The 25160-nt window shown below is 37.0% G+C and overlaps 1 protein-coding gene across 1 annotated transcript in view; it reads right to left on the reverse strand.

The window, feature by feature from the left end:
• ABCA9 (ATP binding cassette subfamily A member 9) overlaps positions 1 to 25160 on the reverse strand; it is a 72011-nt gene that overhangs the window by 37114 nt on the left and 9737 nt on the right. Inside the window, exons 4-17 of the mRNA XM_049772803.1 lie at positions 22906 to 23070; positions 21989 to 22092; positions 21254 to 21480; positions 17035 to 17176; positions 16223 to 16408; positions 15465 to 15612; positions 10700 to 10868; positions 8985 to 9046; positions 7629 to 7739; positions 7042 to 7217; positions 6318 to 6437; positions 5783 to 5921; positions 5117 to 5207; positions 711 to 850 (exon numbers count right to left, since the gene is read on the reverse strand). Coding sequence (XP_049628760.1) covers positions 711 to 850; positions 5117 to 5207; positions 5783 to 5921; positions 6318 to 6437; positions 7042 to 7217; positions 7629 to 7739; positions 8985 to 9046; positions 10700 to 10868; positions 15465 to 15612; positions 16223 to 16408; positions 17035 to 17176; positions 21254 to 21480; positions 21989 to 22092; positions 22906 to 23070 — 1980 coding nt within the window. The remainder of the gene's footprint in view (positions 1 to 710; positions 851 to 5116; positions 5208 to 5782; positions 5922 to 6317; positions 6438 to 7041; positions 7218 to 7628; positions 7740 to 8984; positions 9047 to 10699; positions 10869 to 15464; positions 15613 to 16222; positions 16409 to 17034; positions 17177 to 21253; positions 21481 to 21988; positions 22093 to 22905; positions 23071 to 25160) is intronic.

Below are 25160 nucleotides of genomic sequence, written 5' to 3' on the forward strand. Positions count from 1 at the left end.
AAAATTATGATAGTTCTTAATCTTTCGTGTGCTAGTTTTCACAAGTATAAAATTTGTTACACACACACACACACACACACACACACACACATATATATATATATATATATATATATATATATATATATTGGTTTTGGGCCACACTTGGTGACACTCAGGGATTACTCCTGGCTTTGTGCTCAGAAATCGCTCCTGGCTTGGGAGACCAAATGAAATGCTCGAGATTTGACTGAGGTCTGTCCTGGGTCAGCCACATGCAAGGCAAATGCTCTACCACTCTGCTATTGCTCTGGCCCTGATGAGAGGTAGTATTTTAAGGAACAACATTCTTTTTCTATTTCTTAATAAATCAGCTTGTATTTGATGGAACAAAATTGTTGAATACTATTAGTGCTATTAAACTGGCAATACGCATTCTTACAGATCTTTTATTCATATTTAATTTGCCAGAAGGGTTAGGATTACTCCCAAACAGTGCTCTGAGGGCCTCTCTATGATATTCAGCTTGGCTGCAGGGGCCAGATGGTTCAACTTTCAGACCCAGGAGATCTAAGCGTTACCAAGACCACACTGGACCATGCAGACAAACCACACTTTTCAGTCAGTCATAGGTATTATAGAAAACACACAAATGTTCCCCACATCCCCATTATGTTAATAAAAGCATCAACACTAATTACCCATAATTCTAAATGTCTCCATTCTGTTACCTGGAAATTTGTTTGTCCTTTCCAAAGGCAAAATATATACAAGCTTTTCTTCACTTTGCGCTGTTAATTTGGCCTCAGGGATATGTTGTTTAACAAGCGATGTAATGCTGTCTGGATCACACATTTCATTCAGGTGCAAACTACATTTTAAAAGGGCAAGTTAAAGTTAATGGTATTTAACACCTGTTCTGCAAACAATTGTGGTATGTGCTTTTGTCTCCTCAGGATTACTTATGAGATCAGAAATGTGATTTCATTCTTTTAAAGAAGAAGCAAGACATTAAAAATACAAACACCTTCTAAAATGGAAGAAATGAATAGAGGTAAAGGAAGTCCTATAAGAGACAATTAGAAAAGCTGAATTAGGAACACGAATTCTAAGAAGGAAGGCCCTACGACAGCCGTGGCACCGACTTACTCCAAAGAGGATTCTTATGGCACCCTGATGATCTGGGTCATCAGTCAACTTTTAGGGCAGGATCCTCTGCTATGCTACCTAATAGTGAGAGAAATCAGAAGATGCTACGCATCACCCAGACTCAAACATTGGACCTGTACAGAAACCAGGATCTATGACTACAGAAACCTGACAGCGACAACTGTGATGATGAAGAGCTGTTACTGGGATCACAGAGAAAGACTATGGGGTTGGACAACCTAGTATACCTGGAGCCTGGAGTTGGGATTATGCAGAATATTTCATGGGTAAGGTCCCCGTTTTTAGATCGAATGTTTTTCCTTTCAATTTCTTCCATATTTTGCTGTGCCTATGCAAATAGATAACTGCCACACACACACAGTATCTTTTTTCATATCTTTAAATAAAAGTGGGGAGACTTACTAAATCTTCTGCTATTGTATCAACAACTTTATTGGTGATACAATAATTTTCATGGATATACTTGCTAATGAACCTTTTCATCTTTTTTGTCCATATTATTTTTTTTGTATTTTTTTTAGATTTTCTATTTTTTTTCTATTTTTAATAACTTCGCTTTCTGTCATCCTAAAACAAATGTATTATCATCAGTTATGTCAACTATGTGATATACTTTCTTTAAATAAATAAATAAAAATTATAAAGAAAAGCTGAATTAGAAATTATTGTTTGGATATAAGAGGTAGTCAGTTACATCTGGCTAAGGTAAAGTGGAGGGGAAGCCCAGTGGTGGCATAGGCCAGTTAGTCTCTAGGACTGAGATCATATGAAAGCGAAACTGCAAGGAGTCCTAGGAATAGTGGTGGAGAGAAGTTGGCACTCTGGTGATGGGCATGGTGTTGAAACAATTATGCATGCATGAGAAGTACAATCACTCTACTATAAATCCCAGAGCCTCAATAAAAATGATTTTAAAAAGTAATGTCCAATACATTATGAGTTCTGCAAAAAAACTAAGGCTTGAGCATGGTTAAAAAAAAAAAGCAAAAGTGGTCATTTGAGCCAGTTATTATTAATTAGGATGTCATAATGATCCAGCTTCCAGACCCAGTCTGAACACCAGCTATTAATCTCAAAACTGAATGAAGACTCATGCACTCCAATTAATCTTGAAAGATAGAATAAAATTAAGTATGTGGCACAAAGCCTTGCTCTAAATAAATATAAACAGATGTTAGATTACTTTATCTTTTGGGAGGGAGGGGGACCGCCCAAGCAGTTTTGGAGAGATGAGGGTGGAGGCCCACCCACAACATTGGCCAATCAGCCAATGGTTCAATGCAAGAGTCTAAGGATGCAGCTTTGCACAAGACTTGCCATGCCAGGGGATTCCCAGGCCACCCCCAGCTTCAGCATTTGAGGCCTTCTGGGAGAATATTCAGCATGCTCAGGAGCCTCCAGGGCTGCATCTAGTGATTCTTGGGGCATCAGAGAGTTCCAGGGAGCAAACTTGAGTTTAGCATGCACTCTAACTGCAGTGCTATCTCCTAGCCTTAATCTTGGTGTTTTATTTTCTTCTTCAGTTTTTGGATCACAATCTATAGTGCATAGCCATAGTCCTGGCTCTACACTCAGGGGTCATTTTGTGCTGTGGGATGCCAGAGATTGAACTCAGGTTGTTTACATGCAAGACAGAGTCCCTACCCTCTGTGTTATCATTCTGGCCCCATCTTATTTTTTTAAATCCAAACTTTATTTAAGTGCAAGCTGCCTTGTCCTCCCGATGAAAACATTGTGACACTTCAGGATGATCACAACATTGTTTGTTATTCGTCATGTTCATTGAACTTTATGGAAGGGTGGAATGATGAGAGAATCACAGTTGATTTTGATGACACATATCTAAAAATCCAGCTATCTAAAATACTTCAATAAAGAAGCAAAAATATGGAGTGGAGTAAGGAATTCCTCTTTAACTAATGGTTCTGGAAAAACTGGTTGGCCATTTGCAAAAAAAGAAAAAAGAATTTACCCCTCTTTCTGATGCATAAAAGTTGAATAAAAATGGATTAAAAGGGCCAGAGTAGTGGCGCAGGTAGTAGGGTATTTGCTTTGTATGTGCTAACGTAGGATGGACTTCGGTTCGATCCCCAGTGTCCCTTATGGTCCCCCAAGTCAGGAGCAATTTCTAACCGAATAGTTAGGAGTAACCCCTGAGTGTCAATGGGTGTGGCCCCAAAACAAAAAAAAATATGGATTAAACACCTCTATATCAGACCTAAACCCATAAGGTATATAGAGTGAAAAATATACCGGTAGGTAGAATTCTATGACATTGAAACTAGAGTCATCTTTAAAGATAAAATGCCATTGACCAAGTAAATGGAAGAAAAGGTAAACAAATGGGACTAAAGAAACTTCTGAACCTCAAAGGAAATGAAGACCAGAATATAAAGAAAGCCTGCAAACTGGGAGAAATTATTTGTCCACCTATCATTTAATAAAGTTTAATATCCAAACTGTATAAAACACTGCTAAAACTTTACAAGAAAGAAACATCCAACCTTATAGTGGAGAGAAGATATGAGCAGAAACTTCCTCAGAGAAGTAATTAAAATGGCCAAAAGGTACATGAACAAATGCTCCACATCATTAATCATCAAGGAGATGCAAATCAAAACAATTCTGAGATATCACACTAAAGTGACTGACTTTCATCACAGAGAACAAAACCAACCAGTGTTGGTGTGGATCTAGTTAAAAGAAACTCTTATTCATTGCTCTAGGAATGTTGACTGATCTGCCTTTGGGAAAAACAATATGAACATTCCTTTAAAAAATAGGAACTGAGTTTCCATATTTACAACAATTCCACTCCTGGAAATATACCCTAATTATCCAAAAACACAATGTAGAAAAGGCATCTGCTCTCCTATGTTCATTATAGAACTAATCATAATGGTCAGAATCTAGCAGCAGCCCAAGAACAGATGAGTGGATAAAAAAAACTGTGGTACATCTACATAATGAAATAAAAAAAAGAAGTAAAAAAAATGAAGTCATAAAAAATGAAGTCATAAAATTTGCAGATACATAGCTGCATATGGAAAGTATCATGCTGATTGAAATGAGTAGAAGGAAGAGGAACAGACAAAATAATCACACTCATTTGTGAGAAACATGGGAGAATACCTATAGATAATAGAAACAAAGGCCAGGAGGATTAGTAGAATGCTTTACACAGTGGGTAGGTGATTAAGTCAGAAATAGGACTTCTATAAAAATGATTGTGGAACTTGATGACTTTGGACAAGAACTGGGTGCTGAAAGCAGTATTGAAAACCACAGTGCCTAAAAGGAAGAAAGAAAAATATCTTTCATAGATGCAGGCTGGGGCAGTGCAGAAGGAAAATTGAGAATTTGGGTAGAAGAATACAGATATTGATGAAGAAATGTAATCATGACAAAAATGGTAGATCATATAAGGTTAAAGATAAAGAGTAAAAAATTAGAGCATGCACTTAACCACTGAGACTGAAGCAAATTAGTCTTTAAGAAATATTAATATTTGGGGAGAAATACAAAGAGTCGATCATGGCACACAGATCATTTTGGCCTAAAGACATTACTACAAGCAAAGAATAAGAAATTAGGTTAAAACTTTCTGAGAAGTGACAGGAGAGTGATAATACCATCACCCTAGCTTTATGTAGAGTAAGTATAATTGCATGAAATTTTCATAAAGCACAAAAGTGATCACCAACAATAAGACTAGAGAGCTAGATTATTAATGCTCGAAGGAGACAACATGCTCTCTAAATATTTTCCAAAACTTTTATTCAATGTTAGCTTAATCATATCTCTAGATTCTTTGTATATAGGATAGAGGTCAAATATCCTTCATCCTAACTAAGAGAGTAGTAGTTGGAAGATTTCCAACAAGTTTCTTTGCAACAGACTTCTAGCTACTACAAAGTAGTAAAGAAAGCTTATGTCTCCTATCTGTTTGAAACAACAAGTACTATACCTTAAGTGGTAGCCAATGCCCCATTTCTTCTTCAGGAACAGGGAAGAACCTGCACATTTCAGCTTCCCATTGGATATAAATACCTTCCTATCTAAGCAGGAAAACGTAAATGATGTTAGGGTTTTTTTTTTTCATGATTATAAAAGAAAACATATGTTCATTTCTTGAGTGACACAGGCCCCAATGTGACCCTTGGGCCAATTCATTGATCATGTATTTTAAGAGTATGATCCAATAAAATAGACATATTCTAATTATAGTTATATGCATGACTTTCTTGGCTATCCAATAACTGAAATGATGTATTCTCTCATTTAATCTCTAAGATGCTTTGAAGGGACTTGTTTGTCCTTTCAACTGAAATTCCCAATAAAATATTAATGTATCCTTGAGTGCATCCAATAAGTTTCATAATCAATAAACTATTCTACAATGGATCAGAACAGAATATTGCTTTGAGAACACAACTGATGAATTGCTCTGTAATGGGAACAGAATATTCTTTGGAACAAAGAACACCCAGATGCAGACACTTTAATGGATGAGAGCAATTTTCCTAGCATGACTCATGATGGATGCAAAACAGATATATCAGATGTATCTATACATATTTTACACATGTTCCTAATTGCTTCCAGAGATATATGAAAGAAAAACAAGAATCACCAGCCAGGATGTCAGCCTCATCCATGAACTGGGTACTGAAGAGAATTACTCTGTTTGCTTTTCTCTCTTTCAGCAGGTTCCATACTCTGTGCCTCGAAAGTGGATCTGATCCAGCAGTGGGTTCGTCCAATAGCAAAACCTGCATAGTAGAAAAGCACATAAAACCACTTCCTCCTTTACTGCAAGATGATTTTTATGGAAAAGTCAGATAGTTGTAAAAGTATTTGAGAAAGCTTCCTTAGTACTGAATTGTCCATTGCAAGAATTCTTTTACATTTATTAAAAATTAAGTTTGATGTGGGCCAGAGAGATAGCATGGAGATAAGGCATTAGCCTTTTATGCAGAAGGACCATGGTTTGAATCCCAGCATACTATTTGGTCCCCTGTGCCTGCCAGGGGCGATTTCTGAACATATAACCAGGAGTAACCATTGAGTGCTGCTGGGTGTGACCCCCCAAAATATTAAGTTTGATGCACTCCAAAAAGATTTATGGCCCTCAATTTTACTTCATTAGCAATTTTAACTCAGTTTACCTGAGGATCTCCTAAAATGGCGATTCCAAATGTTAATTTTCTTTTCTGTCCACCGCTTAAATTTTGAGCAAGAATGTCTTGAATATTTTCCATCTCTAAGTCCCGTAACACTTGCTGTACCTGACCAAATAAGAAAATACTTTGTTCAAAACCCCAAACTTTTGTTTTAAAACCTTATCATCAAAGTTAGAAAGATAGAACAGTGGATTGGGTGATTTGCCTTGTCCCTAGCTGACCCAGCCGGATTCAACCCCCAGAATTCCATATGGTTCTTTGAGCACTGCCAGGAGTGATTTCTGAATGCAGAGCCAGGAGTAACTCTTGAGCAACTTCCAGTGTGACCACAAGCCAAAATAATCATACTAATGGCTAATTCATAATAATTAAATAAAACAAAAATAAAAATATTATCACTTTGCTATTCTTGTTGAAGAGGCTTATTTTCCCCCTTGGAGTTGACTGAGTCTAAATAACACAGATACTTTTACAATGGCCCAGATCAGAATTTCTCCACAGGGAACCATATGGTCTTCTAGTGTGCCTTTAAGATATTCTCAAAAGGCTATAGGTGAAAATGGCATAAATGGGAGAATAAGAATGGGGAGTTAATTAGTAGGATGGGAGCCATAGAAAGGTGAAAAAGGAAGTTATGGTCAGAAAAAGGTTGAAAACACTAGTCTAGAGGAACATTTCCCCAAGGAAATGGATGGTATCTGGCAGGCACCTCTTTCTCCACTTCATGGGGTTGAATCCCTTTGATTTTAGCAAACAGCCTGAGATTTTCCCTCACTGTGAGAAAGTCGAATTGCACATTGGATTGTGGACAAACACCGGTGAGCTTGCTGACAGCTTCTAGGTCAACCTTTTCGGAAAGCTTGTTATTGTAGATCGTGACTGAACCTATAAGGAAGAGAATTAACATAATCATAATGTGCCAAGCATGATTCAAGATAGCCTAAAATAGAAAACAATGTTCGAACATCACTAAATATATATTAAAAAATTTACCATAATTTGGCTAATTAATCATTTCATATTTACAAGACATCAGAACCTGTTAGTGTGTCGATTAGCAAGCACAAAGCTCTTTGTTATAAAAGATTTAGCCACCAGTATTTTCTTAAAGAAATGTAAGGCTAATCTTAAATAAAAGAGCAACTTGAAGTGATTGTTCCAACTTTTCTTTGAGATTTTGATTGTGATTAGTAGCTCATACAACTATTAACTCTAAAATTAAAAAGTAAATAAACTCATGAAATGTAAAATTAATTCGCTGGCCTCTTCTCTATCATTAGATCATGGTGTTCTCACCTGAAGTTGGAACCAACAGTCCACTGAGTGTGTTCAACAAGGTCGTTTTCCCAGCCCCACTGTGACCCAGCAGGGCTGTGATCTGGCCTTCATAAATGTCCAACACCAGACCTGAAGTATTTAAAAAAAAAACTATGAATATTTTTTATTATTTCTTATAGGACATATATAGTTCCATAGCAATAGTAAATAATGACCAAGATCTTTTCTTCCCATTTGGTCCTGAGCCATTTCCTTGTCTACAATACTGAAAAGAAAATTTTCCCACAGCATTTTTTCCTTTTAAATGATCTCTTCTCCGACCAGAGAAGTGGCTACGGTTGAGGTTCATGTCTTGCATGTATGAAGCCCTAAGTTCATATCCTGAAACCTAAATACCCTCTATCTCACTAAATAAAATCCTTTGTATTGCTAACCCAAGCATTGCAAAGATTGCTAAATAAATAATATTTCTCAGGATACTCTTTGCCTAACTATAATATTTCAATACATTATTGTGTGATTGATATTTTTAGATAAAAAGAAAGCTATTATAGATTTAGCTTTTGAAATAGAGAATGTGGTGAGACTATTATATTTTATTAAAGCTTATCAGATATTTGCAGTACTATTTGATTTGAAGGGATACAGAGACACACCTTGAAATGCTCAGGACTTGCTCTAGGCTCTGCACTCAAGGACCACTCCTGTAAGCTTAGGGGACTGACTATATGTGATATCAAGAATTGAACTATAGTTGCCCACATTCAAGGCAAGCACCCTAACCAGCATTCTGGCCTATAATTGTCATAGGGTTTAAATTTGCTTGGAAGGCAATTTAAGTGCTCCAATAAATGAGGGTTATGATATCTGGAGTTCTACTATCTGTGGTAGGGGTGGGAGTTTGAGTACCTGGCAGTGGCACTACATGGGATTTGAGCTTGAAATTTGCTCCTGGTGGTGCTCAGGGAACCATGTAGTTCTGAGGACTGAATTTGGGTTTGGCGACATGAAAGTTAACCACCTTAATTCCTTGAACTATTTCTCTGGTTTCCAAAATCTTTTTGTTTTGTTTTGTTTTGTTTTTCGGGCCTCACCTGTTTGATGCTCAGGGGTTATTCCTGACTACGCACTCAGAAATTGCCCCTGGCTTGGGGGGACCATATGGGATGCCAGGGGATCAAACCATGATCCTTTCCTTGGCTAGCGCTTGCAAGGCAAACACCTTACCTTTAGCGCCACCTCGCCGGCCCCGGTTTCCAAAATCTTAATACCTACCTCAATGCTTACCAAGACTTTAACAAAGGAGTTAATCATCAAATTATATAGCCAAAATTGATGTGGGTTTGTTTGGCTCTTTTTTTTTTTTTTTTTTACCTTTCAAGGCTTCCACTGTTTCATGCTTTCCCTTTTTATATTCTTTCTTAAGATTCTTTATTCTGAAAAAAAAAATAGATAAACATTTTGAGGGAATTGTGGAGATAGACTGAAGATGGGTAAACCAAAAACTTTAACAGAATGAGAAGATTCAGGGCCTTTCATTTGTGCTGACCCAGATGACCAAAGAACATCCAGAGCATCTCATTCCTTTCTTAATTAATTAGTTAATTAATTAAATTGGTTTTGGGGCCCGGTGATACTCAGGGATTACTCCTGGCTTTGTGCTTGGCTCTGTCATGGTGGAGGGTACAAAGTGTTGGGTATCAAAGCAGGAACAGGCTCATATATACCCTGCTATGCTACTGCCCTTTCTCTCCTACAACCCAAGAAAGTGTCTAATTTGGCACTTCACTTTTTTTTCCTTTTGTGTGAAGTGGATAATTATGAGGCTAGTTGGCTTGGTTTCTGTAATGAAATGACCTAGAGCTTCAGAGCTTAAGAGCTTTGCACTGGATTGTTAAATGCCTAACAGGTAGCAGAAATGAACATGCCAGTCGATAAGGAGTTTCCAGTTCCTAACCAAACTTTCTACACTATCCCAATCCTCCTCAACTATGTGATTCTCTGTTCCATCTGTTGTTGGGAATCATTTTCCATGATCATAGGATTAATCTTGTTATCTACAGTTTACAGGAACTCATTTTCTTCCTCCTTGCCTACTATGCAAATAAAAATGTCTTTCTATTAAGGCTCTTATTCAGCAACTAATTCTGCCTTGACTACAGAGTGACAAAGAGTTTAGACTTCCCACTTGGACAATGACAATTCTTGAGAAACCAGCGCTAATGCATGCAGAATGGGAAAGCCATTTATTTGTTTATTTAGACAGGTTTTTAAAAACAAGATATTCAGTGGCAGTTAAAAAGAGATGGATAAGAAAGTTCTGCAAGAACTGTAAACACAAAGAGAGGGGGCACTATGAACATTTGATGCAAAAGCTAGTGAACTTAGAAAAGTCTTCTTGGTTGGAAAGAAAGCAATAAGCTCTGAGCAAAACATTCATCATCTCAAAGGAAAGTTAAGAATGGTGCTATTACCCTCACATTTCCTACCCAACTCCATGAAACATGTCTCTTCTTTTTCTGCACAATGCTTCCCTCTCATCTCGTAGGTCAAGAAACAAAGATGAGAGTCAGAGAAAGTGGGATGAGAGTAATAAAAGCCATAGGTAGCTTCTATGCTTTTTTAAATAGTAGGAAGAGGGGGCCTGAGTGGTAGCACAGTGGTAAGGCATTTGCTTTGCATAAGGCTGACCCAAGACAAAGATGCTTTTGATCCCCAGTACACATATGGTTCCCTAATCCAGGAGTGATTTTTGAGTGCAGAGCTAGGAGTAACCTCTGAGCACTGCCAGGTGTGACCCAAAAACAAACACACAAATATAGTAGGCATAGGAAGAGAGAAAAAGCAGAAAAGGGAGAAAAAGAGAATGAGGAAAACAAAAATGTGAAGATATTTGTTGACTATACAGGAGAAAACAAAGTGCTATTAGGAACAAATGTCTTGTTTCATGAGGGTAGCAGTGCAGCTAGAGGTGGATCCAAAAGAACAACTTTTTATTCCATTGGAATTTTGTCTGTTCCATCTCTAATTCTGACTTTACCATCTGTGGTCTCTGGCCTGTTTTCCCTGTGTCTCAATAAAATTTGTACCTGATGGCTTCCTTCCCATGGAATTCTGGAGACACTGGTTCAAAGGAGTCATCTGATGCAGAATCTATATCTGCTTCATTCTCCAGGACCACGTGATCAACTTTTTGGTGCTGACACCAAAATGAGGACTTCAGGAAAAACCAGGGAGAATGTTTTCGTCCATATTCAGCTAGAGAAACAGGAGACAATGAAACCCTGAATTAATCATCACTATTTGAAAGCAGATCAGCACATTCCCTTTGATATTAAACCTGAGCATACATGATCACTCCAGATATTAACAGTAATATACTCTTGACATCTGCAGAAGAGGCAAATTAACCATAACTGAGAAGTAAAATCTTATTTTTTCTTAAGAGACACAGGGAACTCTACAACCTACATCAAAAAAGAGATTGTTCAGGAAGAATTTTATAACAACAAAGGAAAAACCTGGCTGGTAGAAGTTCTCAGAAATTTCAATGTAATTTTTGATATCTTAATTTTAGGAAAAGCGATAGTTAGAAATGACAGAAAACATACAAAGTGGGTGACTTGTGGAGATTGTTTTGTTTTGCCAGATAATAAAGATTGATTAAATTCATTCCTGAGTTTGCTTTTGAGTTCACTGCTTGCATATCTGAAAATATGTTTATAAAGGCATTGCCTTGTTGATGCAAGATTTCAATCCCTCTCTACAGCTGCATCATTTTGAGAAATGTCTTTTATACATTTAAAAATATATAACAATAATGTAAAAATTCGTTGCCTAGAGTAGTTGGAGAAATAGTACAAGAGTGGTCTGATTTGCAAGTAGCCAATGCATCTTCCAAACATCAGGCATCACAGGGACTTGGGAAATTGCAAGCTTGGACCCTTGAATTAAACTACTAGTCAGTACAGTTAGCTAAGTATTACTAAAAGGGGTCTCTAGTTTCCCTGAGTTTGATTTGGGAGACCTCAAAAAGCAGTTGCCTGAGATCTCAGCACTTAAAAGAGTTAAAGCCAGATTCCTTGAGAGGATCTACAAATATTGCACTTATTTTTCTAACAACTGCTATTCTACACCAAGGAAAGAAGAAACATTAAACGCAAGATGAATGTTTTAGAAGAGACTTAAAAGAATCCAAAAGGTGTTGCACTCCCTAAATTAGCATTTTCTGAGCATAGGATCTCACAAGCAAAGAAGTCTTTGTTCTCTTTAAGAGAAGTTTATAGGGAACCATTTCTTTGCAAAGTTCACCTCATATTTTTCAGTAAAAAAAAAATCTGCCTGACAAAACTGAGAAGACAAAGAAAAATCTGGCTACAAAGATGGAATTTGAGTTCCTGTCAAGAAAGAGGAAAAACAAAGAGCCATAAATTGATTCTTGGGGACTTTGTGGGTACAGAAGAGTTGGTGAAAAAAAAAAAGCAAATTTATAACCAAGTCTATATTGCTTGTTCCTAATTTTTAAAAGGAGGAAGATGAATTAAAAGATTAAAGTTTTCTTTACTGATTAAATGGCTAAATTCAGATTTGATAAAGAAACTGTCTGTTTCCCTCAAATCTATCCACTTCCTGTCTTATTTCTAAAATTCTTTTCAAAGAGTACTGTCACTTCAAATAAATCATCAAAATAAAATGTTTATCTTTTTCTTTATTTTTGCATGCTATTACATAAGTTTAGGAATTGAGGTCCAAGAAAGAACTTTAAACTTAATTGGAAGTGTCACTTTGGGTGTATTATGAATTCCCTATGCATCATTGATTCTAGGGGTGGAGAAATTGTCCCTAGAAAATCAGTCTGATGTCTTCGATGGAAAACCAATCTTTTAATCCTAATCCAGAATGTACTTTTTATATCCCCATATTTTAAGCCCTTCAAAACTCTTCTAGTTGGGTTACTGTCACTGCTAAATGATGACCATTGACCTCAGCAACTCTTCCAAGTCAATGTTAAATATGTTACCTAGACATAGCCCAATTGTAGCCCAGTAAACTCTCACTCTTGGGTACTATCAATGGCATGTGGAATTTTATCAAAACACCATGTGGGGCTGGAGAGATAGCACAGTGTGAAAGGAGCTCGCCTGCCATGTAACCGGTTTGATCCCTAGCACCACATATGGTTCCCCAAACCCCACCAGGAGTGATGCCTGAATCAAGATCCAGGAGAAAGCCTCAAATAAATCAGGAGTATCCCTGTAAACAACAATTCCATGCAACCTAACTTCCTAACATCAATGTGTCCTTTCACTTTTTAAGCATAAAATAAGGACTTTCATTTTCACACTATCCAGATATGCCCAACTTTCACAAAATCCAATTATGCCCCATGTATTGCTTTGTCTAACCTCCCAAATCAGGACTCTGTCTTCAAACTCACCTAGATTTTCTGGAATTAATTCCTCTTACTAAACTCAAGAGAGAAGCCACTTCTCAGAACTTCCCACTAGGAAGTGCTCATGAGTGATTTCAAACTTTTTCTAAAGCTGGAGCCAGTACAAAGGGAGTTAAGGGATGGTTTTAGCTGTCAACTCCTCAGGGAGTCAAAGCAGAGAATAGGCACAAGTTAAACTAGCTTAAGTAGCAAGAACATTTTGTTCCCCCTGTCCTCTTCTTGCTGATATCTTCAGAAGGAAAAGGGCATCTAAATAGTAGACTTGCAAAAAAGGAGGAACAGAAAAGAAGGAAGTAGAAAAAATGAAGAGAAATCTTCCTTTTAGAATTGCAAGAACAAGCCTGGAAAGCAACAGATAACAGGCCAGATCCTGGCTGATAATCTTATTCACTTCCAGTGGATTACAACATGTCCTGTATCTAAAATATGCTTTTGTGTCCCCCCCACCAACCCATATAAATTGCTGGGGAGCCAATGCTGATAAAATGGGATAAATCACATAATCCCATTTTTCCAACTTGTAAGTCTATTGTTAGTAAAATTCTTTCTCAGCTCCTCCATCACTTCACTACATTGGCTGACCCTAAGGAAGTTCAGGGGAGACAAAGTCTCTCAATTACAAAACCTGTCCCCCAAGACAAGTCACACAGCTCAGGAAAGACAAATTCTACCCCATTTGAAAAGCAGTACATACATGTTGGTCTCTCCTTTAATCTTTCTTTGGATATTACTGTATCCTCAAAATTCTAGTAGCAGTTCAACTATCTGTCCCCTTAATGACCTACAATCAATTCTTGCGATCTGATTGTGATTTGTCATGCCCTGGATCACCAACAGTTGATTTGTCAGATTTGACTCTCTAGTTTGGGGATGGTGCCCCCGTTTCACCCTCATTATTTCATGTGCATCTTTCCCAAAGTTAGATGTTATGCTCAGTGGAAGAAGACAGACTTCCCTGTGGAGGGACTCATCACTCTTTGGTGGACAGTATGTGAGTTATTGTGTCTCCTGCTAGGACCTTCCAGCAAATTCTCGAGGCCTATTACTATTTTATTTTACTTATGACTTGAGGTTCAGAACCTCAAAAGTTCTCTGTGGCTCAGAAGCTGTTCTTGTCTGTGTGCTAAGAAGAGACCCCTGGCTGTGCCCATATGAGGTGCCAGGGATCAAAACAGAATAGGTAGGATGTAAAGTAAGCATAAAACCTGTGCATTATCTCTCAAGCTCTTCCCTTACTTTTAAAGAGGTGTTAGCAATGCAAAGCCACCTCATTCTGAGTATATAAATATCCTGGTATTAGAGAGAGTAAGCAAAAAAATAAATAAATTGAATCATTCAACTTTCTATTATGCTTATATTGTCCTTTGCTGGGTCATGCTGAAAGCCTACTTACTCCTGGCTCTGAACTCTGGAATCATTCCTGACAGTGATCAGAGGACCAAGTGCAGAGGCAATGCCTTAATTCCTGTACCATCTTTCTAGTTTCTCTATCATTCTTATCTATCATAATAGGTGGCATAAAGCTTACCATAGATAATAGCAGGGAGTTTATTTATAGCAACATACATATAAACAAATACACCCAGAGAATGTTTTGAACAAAGCTAATTTTCACACTTAAACATGTCCATTGAAGAAAGCAACTAGAATTTCAATACATATGTAAAAATGAGAGGGGTTAGATTAGTATGCAATGAATTCATGGTCCAAATGATCATATCCACGCCATGTGGGAACATGCAGTCAAGGGTCAGAGCCCACTCTTGTACTGGGGTTCAATCACTCCCCAACCACATGGAGACAAATTCAAGGGGAACACCTTGACCAGGGGTAAAACCAATAGCAGAAGTCCTGGAATGAGGCATAGGATCAGCAAGTCAAGTTACAGCTCAGAATTCTTTCCTCTCATTTCAGAAAAGGTGTGGAATATGGCCATTGTGGGACTGACATAGAATGAATTACAGGGGAGCATCGGAGAGGGGACTAGAGACAGGGTGCCAAACTGAACATAGTCACAGGATGGAACCCATTTCTTCTTTTGAGAGAAGAGCAAAGCAGACCCCAAAGGAAAGCATAAATGTCACAAGGAATGTTCAAATCGATTCTCACATTTAGACATTCCCCCCAAAAAAGCCAGTATAAAGCAACAACATTTTTCATCTAGAGCTAATACAAGCTGTGATGCTGATATTTTATCTTCTGCAAGTGTCTGTTTAAAAAGGAAACTGTCAAAAGCATGATGGTACAACAAAACCTCAGAAAGTGATAGATAGTGTTTATAGAAACACTGTCAGAATTCCAGTAGGCATAGTTTAGAAAATGTTAAGACATGCTGAATAGTAAATATATTACCTGTATATTATTATTTTTAATGTGATCATTAAAATTGGGTTACTACTTACTGGGCAAAATTTTGTCAAAATATAATGTCAGGACCAAGTAGAGAAGAGAATCAAAAATCAACATGAAAAGAGTCACTATTATGAGGTATGGATTGTTGGAAGAATCCAAATGCTCATTAGAATTCACATTATAGTCCAAGTGTATGAGCTGAAAACAAAAAAGACAGATATTGGCTTTAAGGAGGCTAATTAGAGCACAAGGATTTATTATTGCTTTGCTTTTAGTAGAATCTAAAATTGAAGTGGTAAATAAAACATACTTATCTGTATACAGCTTTAAACTATTGGAAAACAAAATGATAAAACCATTGATTTCTAAGGCAATTGAAGGGATTAATTGAGGTGGGTTTAGACACTCATATAATCTCAGAAAATATCAGGCAAAATCCTCCAGAAGTAAGTGAAACTCAAATAAAATGAGATTTTAGTTGAGCAGCAAATAAGATTTTACTAGATTTAGGATGAGGTAAAAGAAAAATCTCATTTTAGGCAAGGGAGTATTTGAGAGTAAAAACATGGCAGGAGGTAGTACTTAAGCAGTGCAATGTAACTGTTTAGTAGCATCCTAAACTTATGATATAATAACTAAAATTAATTTTTCTAGACTTACCCAAAGGGAAGGAGTGAAGTCTCTCCAAAAATTCTATAATATTTATAAACATGGATATGGATTTTTCTGTTTAGAATTGTTGTGCAAATTACTCAGAGGGGATTTTTTTAACATGATATAAAAGTGAAATAGTCACATCAACACTTACCTGTGCCATTCCAGAAGTGAATGCAAAAGGGCTTAGAAGACATAACGTCCATTCCCAAAAAGCAGGGAGGTGTCCGTATAATGCTGTGAATCCAAGGCTTCCCCAAAAGACAGTTAGGAGAAAGACCACAAGCCCAGTGAGAAATGGCTTCTTTACCAAGACACTCATCAGAAAAGCTAAAGCTATCTGCAAGGAGAGGAAAAACTTCCATAAGAAAGAAATATAGTAGCACAAATGCATAGTGCATTCATGTTCCACTGTAGATGAAAATAATTTTCTCGTGAAAATAATCAACTTTGAAAATATTTAATCAAATTTCACCAAAAATCAAATTTCATCAATAATCAAATTTGAAAATATTTTCTCATGAAAATAATTAGATACCATAAATAACAGAAAAATGTGGGGTTTATTGTGTTTGTTTGTTTGATTTGGGGCCACACTCAGTGGCGCTCAGGGGTTCCTCCTGGCTCTGCTCTCAGAAATCGCTCCTGGCAGGCTCTGGGGACCCTATGGAATGCCGAAATTCAAACCACCATCTGTTCTGGATTGGCTGCATGCAAGGGTAATACCCTGCTGAATAGCAGAAAAATGGCTGATTAGAATGAGTGAAATAAATGATTGGTAGATTTCTTCTACAGATAATTAAAAAATAGAGAAAGACTCTAGAGAGAGACACACAGAAGGAGATGAAGATAGAGAGAAAGGAAGAGAGAGAATAAAAAAGAGAAAGGGGTGGGAAAGAGAAATTTAAAAAAGGAAGTGAAGGAAAGCAAAAGAGAAAAGGGTTGACATTTAATTCACCAACTTACCAAAGAGATCCCATAGAAGAAAAAAAGGAGAAAGACCACCATGAAGCCAGTTTGAACAGCCACATGGATAGATTTGACCACAAATGCCATCAAGGTAGCTACGATCAGGATGAAGCCAGCATACATCAAACCCCAGGACAGCCTAGCACAGAGACAAAGCATCATCACAGAGCTGTCACTTCATAACTTTATTTGTTCATTCATTCCTCAAAGATCTGGGAAGCTTCCCAAATACCAAGAGCCAAGGGACTAGGACAGCTATTAAATCAAACAACTTCTTTGCCTGAAAATTCCTACTTTACAGGTAAAGGAGGGCAATAAATAAACAAACAGGGTATAATAGGTGGTTCATTGCAAAACACCAAAAAATTAGCCTGCTTGATAGAGTGATAAAATGAGAATAATTTGATGAGGTTTTCAGGAAGGCACCCATGATCATTGGTTGTACACTTCCTGTTTGGATAAAGTAATTGTAATCAACACTGTGGATCAAAACTCATGCCAAAACAAGCATCAGCAAACTTTTTCTCTAAGAGCCAGAAAATAAATATTTTAGACTTGGTGGTTGTGCTGTGTCGTTTGCAAACACCCAATCTTGGCTTTGTAGCACAAATCACTCATCACTTACAAATGATGGGTGTAGACCAATTTGTTGACAGTGACATTTTAAGTTCATACATTTCTGCATGCCAAAAACAATTGTTCTTTGGATTTGTTTTGCTGAAGCATTAGCAAATGGAAGATGTGTTTCAAGTTTTCAGGTTATACAAAACATATATAACATATAAATATTAGTTTGCCAATCCCTGGTCTAGAAAATTTAAGATTAGTATGGCTGCAGAGATAGAGAAACAAAAATCATTTTTTCTTGCTCTCCATATCCAGAGATTTCTTCATACATGAGAAATTAAAGATTTTTCCATGATGTAGATCTGAGCTGGTTTTATCTGCTGCTTTCTTAGTGACTAGGAGAACTTAAGTTTCCTTATTTGCTACTAAAAATTCATAAAAATTAAATGACATGCATTTAACATGGCAACTGGTGTATAATGAGCCCACAATGAACACTAAGGTTTCTTTTATTCCAAGTGAAAAATACAATCATGCTTGGGGAGTTTCGCCTAATTGCAGTCCTTGTCTTTTCTCAACGGATCTTTGTTAGTGTGAAATGGCTCATCTTTGCTTTTTATTAACTTTTTCTTTATGTTATTCAAATGTTGTACAAACAAGATTGTACATGTTGTGTATGTAAACATTTTATGGGATTATTATGTTACTGACCCTACCCTGATCGGTGATTGTGCCCTACCCTCGGGTGTGACCTGGCATTCTGCCCCCACCCTAGGGTGGTACCTGATTCTGTTTCCACCATTGGGTGGTATCTGATCCCACCATTGGGTGGTACCTGATTCTGGGGGATAAAAACAAGGGTCTGTAGAAGGCGGGGGGCTTTTGGCTGGAACTGATGCTGAGACTTTGGACTTCAGTCTTGTCCACCGAATAAAGCTAATATTTCCACAAGCCTGACTGTCTGCGAGCTGTTTACCCGCCGCTTCACCTCAGAACCACCGGCTGAACAGGGTGGCAGACGCGTGCTCTGAGCTGGAGGGGAAAGACCTCATCCTCCATCCCTCCATCAGTCAACCTCTTCAGGGGCTGACTTGCAGCAGTACAAACCATTTTTTTTAAGCCAGTCAAATTGAGCAGTGGGGGGTTATATACCAACTTTTGTGATACTAACGTTAATAAATTCTGATAAACCACTGCCATCGGACCAGCCACAAACCGTTCTTAATGGGAAACCCCTAATCTTTTTTAATGCTTTCTCATTGGAAATATATGACATTATATTGGCAATGCATTGATTTATTTGTTTATTTATGTTTTTGAGGGCTTCAGCCTGCATTGCTCAGAGCTTACTGCTACTCTGTGCTTCAGTATCACTCCTGGTGGGACTCAGGTGACCATTCGGTGCTAGGGATTGAACCCAGGTCTGCCACATGCAAGGCAAGTAGCTTAGCCACTGTACGTCTCTCCAGCCCTGTCATATTATTTTCAATGTTAAACAAGGGCCAGAGATATAGTTCAGCAGTTGAGTGCCTGTGTTTTGCAGGCAAAACTTTGGGTTTGAATTCCTGTATCTAAAAAAAAAAATAAGATAACTTTCCAGATCAGTGTTAAAAAAGATATTTAGTTTAGGTAGTTCTAGCTACAATCTGTAATCCTTATAAAAGAAAATTCTAAAGAGGAAGACACCACATTTGTAAGATCATTTTTTTTTTACCAAATTATTTTAGGGTTTTTTTTTTCTCCACAACAATTCAATGGTTTGAGTGTAAATGAGGGAGAAACTATATTGCCAAATTGTTTTCTTCATTATCTATTTGTATTAAAATTATATAAAGTCAGTACTGTATTGTACTGACTTTATATACAACATAAACACCAAACACTACCAGATGTGATCCCTGAGCACAGTCAGGAGTCAGTTCTGAGCACTGGTGGGTATAACTCAGAAACAAAAGTGATAAAGAAAATAATTATTGCAAGGTATAAATTCAAAGCACCTACTTTCTAGCTTCAGAACTTGGGTTCTTAGAACATGTCTCAACGTAACTGGCCCCCTCTACTTTTCAGTAGTAAATAGTTCCTAAGAGAACCTTTATAAAGTGTAATGATATAAATTTAAAAAATCACCCTTAATTTATACATAAAAAATATTAACCTTAGCCAGACCCACCCCCCAAAACCTACCAAACTGCATAAAACCCAAGCAACACGATAACATAGAGTAAAAGAAAGGATTAATATACCTGCTCCTTAGTGGGGGTCACTTTCTGTGTGTCTGAACCAGTTGATAAACAACACTTTTGCTTTTTTACTGTTAAATGGAAAATTTTCTTTCAATTTATGTCAGTAAATGAACACAAATGCTAATGTGTGTCTCTTGTAAAAGCAAGATGTGACTGTACTTTTGGAAGCAGAAAATACCTGTTCATTCTTTAGCTAAACTCATAAAGAAACCTTATTGTTTATTGGGGATATTTGATATCTGGTTTCTTAACTTGAATCTGGTAGTTCAAGTGCAGAAAAAAAAAAAAGATTTGAAGAGTTTAAGTAACTTGTTCCAGGTAGCAATGGCTGGATAATGATCTTTCTGTTCCCCACTATCTACCCCCAATGTGTATGACTATGCAGTAATATCACCAATAAGGAGAGCTCTGTAAGCAAAGCAGCATAAAGATTTTCATCCTTTAGCCACAAAAGATGATTTAATCAATGTGGGGGTCAAAGGTAATCATTTTTTAGTAAAATACCTGGTTCTTATTGCAATTGAATATAGAAATTCTTATTGCATTGAATATAGAAAACCTCAGACTCTTACAGATTGGTCATATCCCATATGTAGTATGGGAACTCATATAAGGAATTAGGGTTCCAATTAGGGAACCCATATAGAATAGGTAGTGATTTATGTTGGCCAGTGTCCTGAATACCAGCAGACATTCACAGAATTAACTCCTGATATATCCATACTGATATTCACTTCAGAGCTAAATCCAAGAGACAAAGTCTGGAAACAATCCAAATGTCCAAAGACAGATGAATGGATACAGAAGTGGCGTTACATCTGCACAATAGAATGCTATGTAACTCTAAGGAAAAGATGAAATCTTTCAGTTTGTTGTGATGTGGGTGCAACTGGAGGGAATTGTGTTAAGTGAAGTAAATCAGAAGAGGGATAAATATAAATTATCCTACTCATCTGTATACAGAGACAAAACAAAAGCATAGAGAGTATCATATTGTGGCAGTGCTAGGCCTGGGATTACAAAACTGACGTTACCTAGGAGTAGAGGGAAGTTAATTTACAAGTGACATCAGGACGTTGGTGGAGGATCTTGGGAACTTTAGTGGTGATGGAGTAGCTAACTTTGTACTCCAATGCTATAAGTTTAACACAACTGAGACCATGTTACCTAAACTATAACAGAATTAATTTAAAAGCTAATTTTTTAAATGAGGAAAGCAAAAAAAGAGTAATGAAATATAAAAGTTGCATTATCCAGTCTACAAGACTATCTACTCCATTCACAATTTTCTAATTATAAAATATCAGGTTTTAAGAAGATACTTTATAGATCTAAGTCTAGATCTGTAACCAACTAACTTTTTCTAATATTTATGCTCTAGGGTCAACAGTAATCAAGTGATTTACCAGAATGCTGACTCTCGAAGTCCCATCATCGTCATCAATGGCTTCATATACTGTCTTTCTTGTGTAATATTGACTGAGACATAATATATAAATGCAGAAAAGGAAATAATGCACAAGAAAATGAAAATATCAGTCCCCAGTCCTGCTTGAGCAATAAAAGGTAATATCTTCATGTTTATACCAGTGACTGACATCAGTTCTTCCATAACAGAATGATTTGTGGTGATCTAAAGAAATCAATGAACACATTTTTATAATTAAAAGAATTTTAACCTCAAGCATTTTCTCTCAATTATAAGAAATTAGGAGTGGTCCATATTTACATAAGTCTTACCATCATGATCCTGTGCTTTGAAACGCTTGTAAATTTTGCTTATGTTTGAAATTCCAACTAAAGTGCCACTTCAATTAGGAGATCTTTGTAATATTTTTATTAGAAAAATATTTAGTTGTCTGGCTACCAAACCATAATCCATGATAGAATAAAAACCTTGGTTATGATGATGAATTCATATGCTCTCTCCCCACCACCCAGTATCCCTAAAGAAATGTTTATGCCCATTTAATTTATGTACTGATCCTCTGTACTTGGCGTCATGGTTTCCTTATAGCAATCCTTCACAATATTACATCAAAATTAAGTGAATAAAATAAATGATAATGCAAGACAGTTCATCACCATCCACCATCTTGCAATCATTTACAGTGCAAACATTTTTTTAACTTATTACTTACTTCAATGATAGCGGCATTAATGGCAGCCTGAAAAGCTACAAAGCCTTTCGACCAGAATATTGAAGCTTCACAACGGACATTTTCATCAATTACTCCACAATGAGCTTTAAAAAAGAGTAAGAGCATAAGGGGGTGGGACATTTTTGATGACAGAAAAAATTCAGTAGTTTAAATGTTCCAACGAGTTCTCCAAGTTTATGAAATATAGACTTCTCAGTGAAGTTTATAAACATATCCAAGGAGAATGTACCAGAATTGTTTGATAAATATTTTTAAGATGAGCTCTTAATAATTTTTTATTTGCTCTTATGATGCTCTCCATTAGAATTTTTAATGGGTTTTCATTTTTGCATTTCATAGAGAAAGAAAATACTGCTTAAAATGTTTTTGGAAGTCATTGTACAAAAGTATTTTCTTGAAGTTTTCTTTAGGTATAACAAGAAAATTAGTAACCCTAGTTTATTTGGTGGGTGCCTATATGATATTGAGAAAGTCTGGGGGTGGGGGTAATCCTAGTAGTTCTCAAATAATTGGGCTGGGATTCAAAGATGCAGTATTGCTTGTGCTCTTTAGTGTCTGGGATTATCGGGTCACTTCAGGAATACTCAGAGATGAAGTGTTATGCCCTTTTTGTGCTTAGGGACTTTCTGGATGCACTTGGTGATTTTTGGAGGATCACTTGGTGTTACCGATTGAACCAGGGTTGTCTGCTTGTGCTTTAACCCCTGTACTATCTTTCTAACTCTAAAACTAATTACTTAACAATGTAAGAACCTTATCTTAATTTCATAAAAAATTAATATAGTTTTGTTCAGAAATTAATAATCTATATTATATGTATTTATACCCACTTCTGCTATCACATATACCTCCTTGCAAATAATGACCACAAAGTATTTTATTCATTGGGAACTTACCTAAATGGTCTCTGTGTTCCTTTATCCTGGGGATTCGAGTTCCCCAGGTAAACTTCAAGTGATAAGAGAATGCATCATTAAATATGACTCTTACTGCATCTATAGAATAGTTCAAGTTCAATAAATTCATGCTTTTTTCATCAGGCCATCCCATGATTATTTTTCCTGCCATGTGAAAAATATGGAATTGCTAAATAAACAAGATTTCTATGTGAACAATAGGCAACTTATTACATTCAATTATGTAACACAATTTATGCTAACTTTTCTTCAGGTAAATTCTGTTCTGGTTCTATATGAGACTCATTCTTTATAGTGTGAACTTGGAGAAAGTGCTAACTTCTTACCTGGAAAAACTACAGGTGTCACAAAACAATTTCTTTTATCACACATAAATTATGCTTTTGCAAATAAATTATGTAACCAATCCTTTCATAAATTTGAGGTAATAGCAAAACTGATGCTTACCTTTAAAATCCCACATACCATACATACCTATAAATATATGCATTATTTGACAATAGTACCAGGTGGCCAAACTTTCAAAGACAACATAAAATTGTTATGAGTCCTTTCTCGCTCTCCTCTCTCCCCTTCTCCTCCTCTGTTCTCTCCCCTCTTTACTATCTCCCCTCTCATCCTCTCCGCTCTTCCCCTCTCTCCTCTTCCTTCTTTCTTCTTCCTCTTCTCCTCTCTTCCCCTCTTCTCCTCTTCTCTCCTCTCTTCCCCTCTTTGCTTTCCCCTTTTCCTCCCCTCCCCTCCTCTCCACTCCTCTTCCCACTCTCCTCTCCCTTCTTCTTCCCTCCCCTCCCCTCTCCTCTCCTTCTCCCTCTCTCCTCTTCCTTTTTCCTCTCCCTCTCTTCTCCTCCTCCCCCTCCCCCTCCAAAAAAGAAAGAAAGAAAAAAAAAAGAATCCTTTCTCAAAAGAAAATTGTTTGTTTTAAAAAATATAATGGAGGGTCAGAGACGTAGGACATCAGGTAGGGTGCTTGTCTTGTACAAGGTCAACCAGTTTCTGTCTCTAGTAACCCTTATGGTCCCTCATACCAGGGATGATTCCTGGGTGTGGTTTTGGGTATGGCCCCAAAATAGGCCTAATCATTCAGAAATGTTTATGTGGATTTGTATGTGTTCTTTTATGAGAGTGTCAAGCTGCCATTTCTGACTGTATCTCTTTTGAGATCTCAGCAACTATTAACTATCCATATTGAGATGAGATTCAGAGTATATTCCCATCACTTCTTTTACATTTATTGGTAAGTAATATTTACAGAGCAGTATTTTTGCATAACTGGCTCACCTAAACGAGTACAATCTCATCTAAACGAGTACAATCCATGTCAGATACTTAGAGTTACTTTGTAAGGTATTCCTCCTCTAACGCCTAAGCTTTCTGTTGAAATATTATTCACTCCTGGATTATAGGGCTGCTCCCCACCCTGGTCCATAGAGATCTGCAGCAGGGGTGGTGAACAGGATTTTGACCCTCACTCAAAATGGCAAAGTGCAATATGTGTTTAATATATTATTGTTAAAATTATGTGCTTTTGTGTGAGTGTCTGTTTTGGCAGGTCACTGCGTGGTGTGGCTCTCTGACTCTCACAGTTAAAATGTTGGCTCTTTGTGTTGAACTTGTTCACCACCCCTGAAAAGGATAAAGAAAAGGGTCTGGCTGGGGGAAGGGAAAAAAGGAGGCAGAAAGCCAGAGGAGAAGCAGCCTAGAATAAGTTGAGCATAGAAGCCGTGTGAGGAAATGCACATAATGCATTAGGGCCATAGAATAAGCTGAGCTGTCTCCAATGAAATTTTAACTGACTGATTATTTCTCCACCTTTATCCTGTGTCTTCAGATCTGACAGCCGAAGGGGCTAAAGGTGCCAGGCCTTGCTGTGAGAGAAAAGCCTTACCCAGATACATAGACATTAGACATTATTTTTTATTTTAAAGCAACACTATTTCACCATTATTAATTTTCATAGTAAGAACTGATTTTCTCTACATTATACTTCGGTTAATTATAATTTCCTTTAATGTTACGAAAAAGCATGAATTTAAATCTACTTAAAATATGTTGCAAATCGATCTTAAAATTCTTGCTGAATTTAAACTAGCTTGTCTACTACTGGTAGTTTCTCCAAGTTGAATCTTCTGGCATAACTGTTTGCTAGCAATTTGCCATGACAATATTTCTCACACACAGTAAGTTTCCCTTTTCAGATTTCTGCTTCTCCTTTCCACTCTACTTAGACCCTGTGT

The sequence above is a fragment of the Suncus etruscus genome, chromosome 1 (genome assembly GCF_024139225.1).
Source record: "Suncus etruscus isolate mSunEtr1 chromosome 1, mSunEtr1.pri.cur, whole genome shotgun sequence".
In the NCBI taxonomy this organism is placed as follows: Eukaryota; Metazoa; Chordata; class Mammalia; order Eulipotyphla; family Soricidae; genus Suncus; species Suncus etruscus.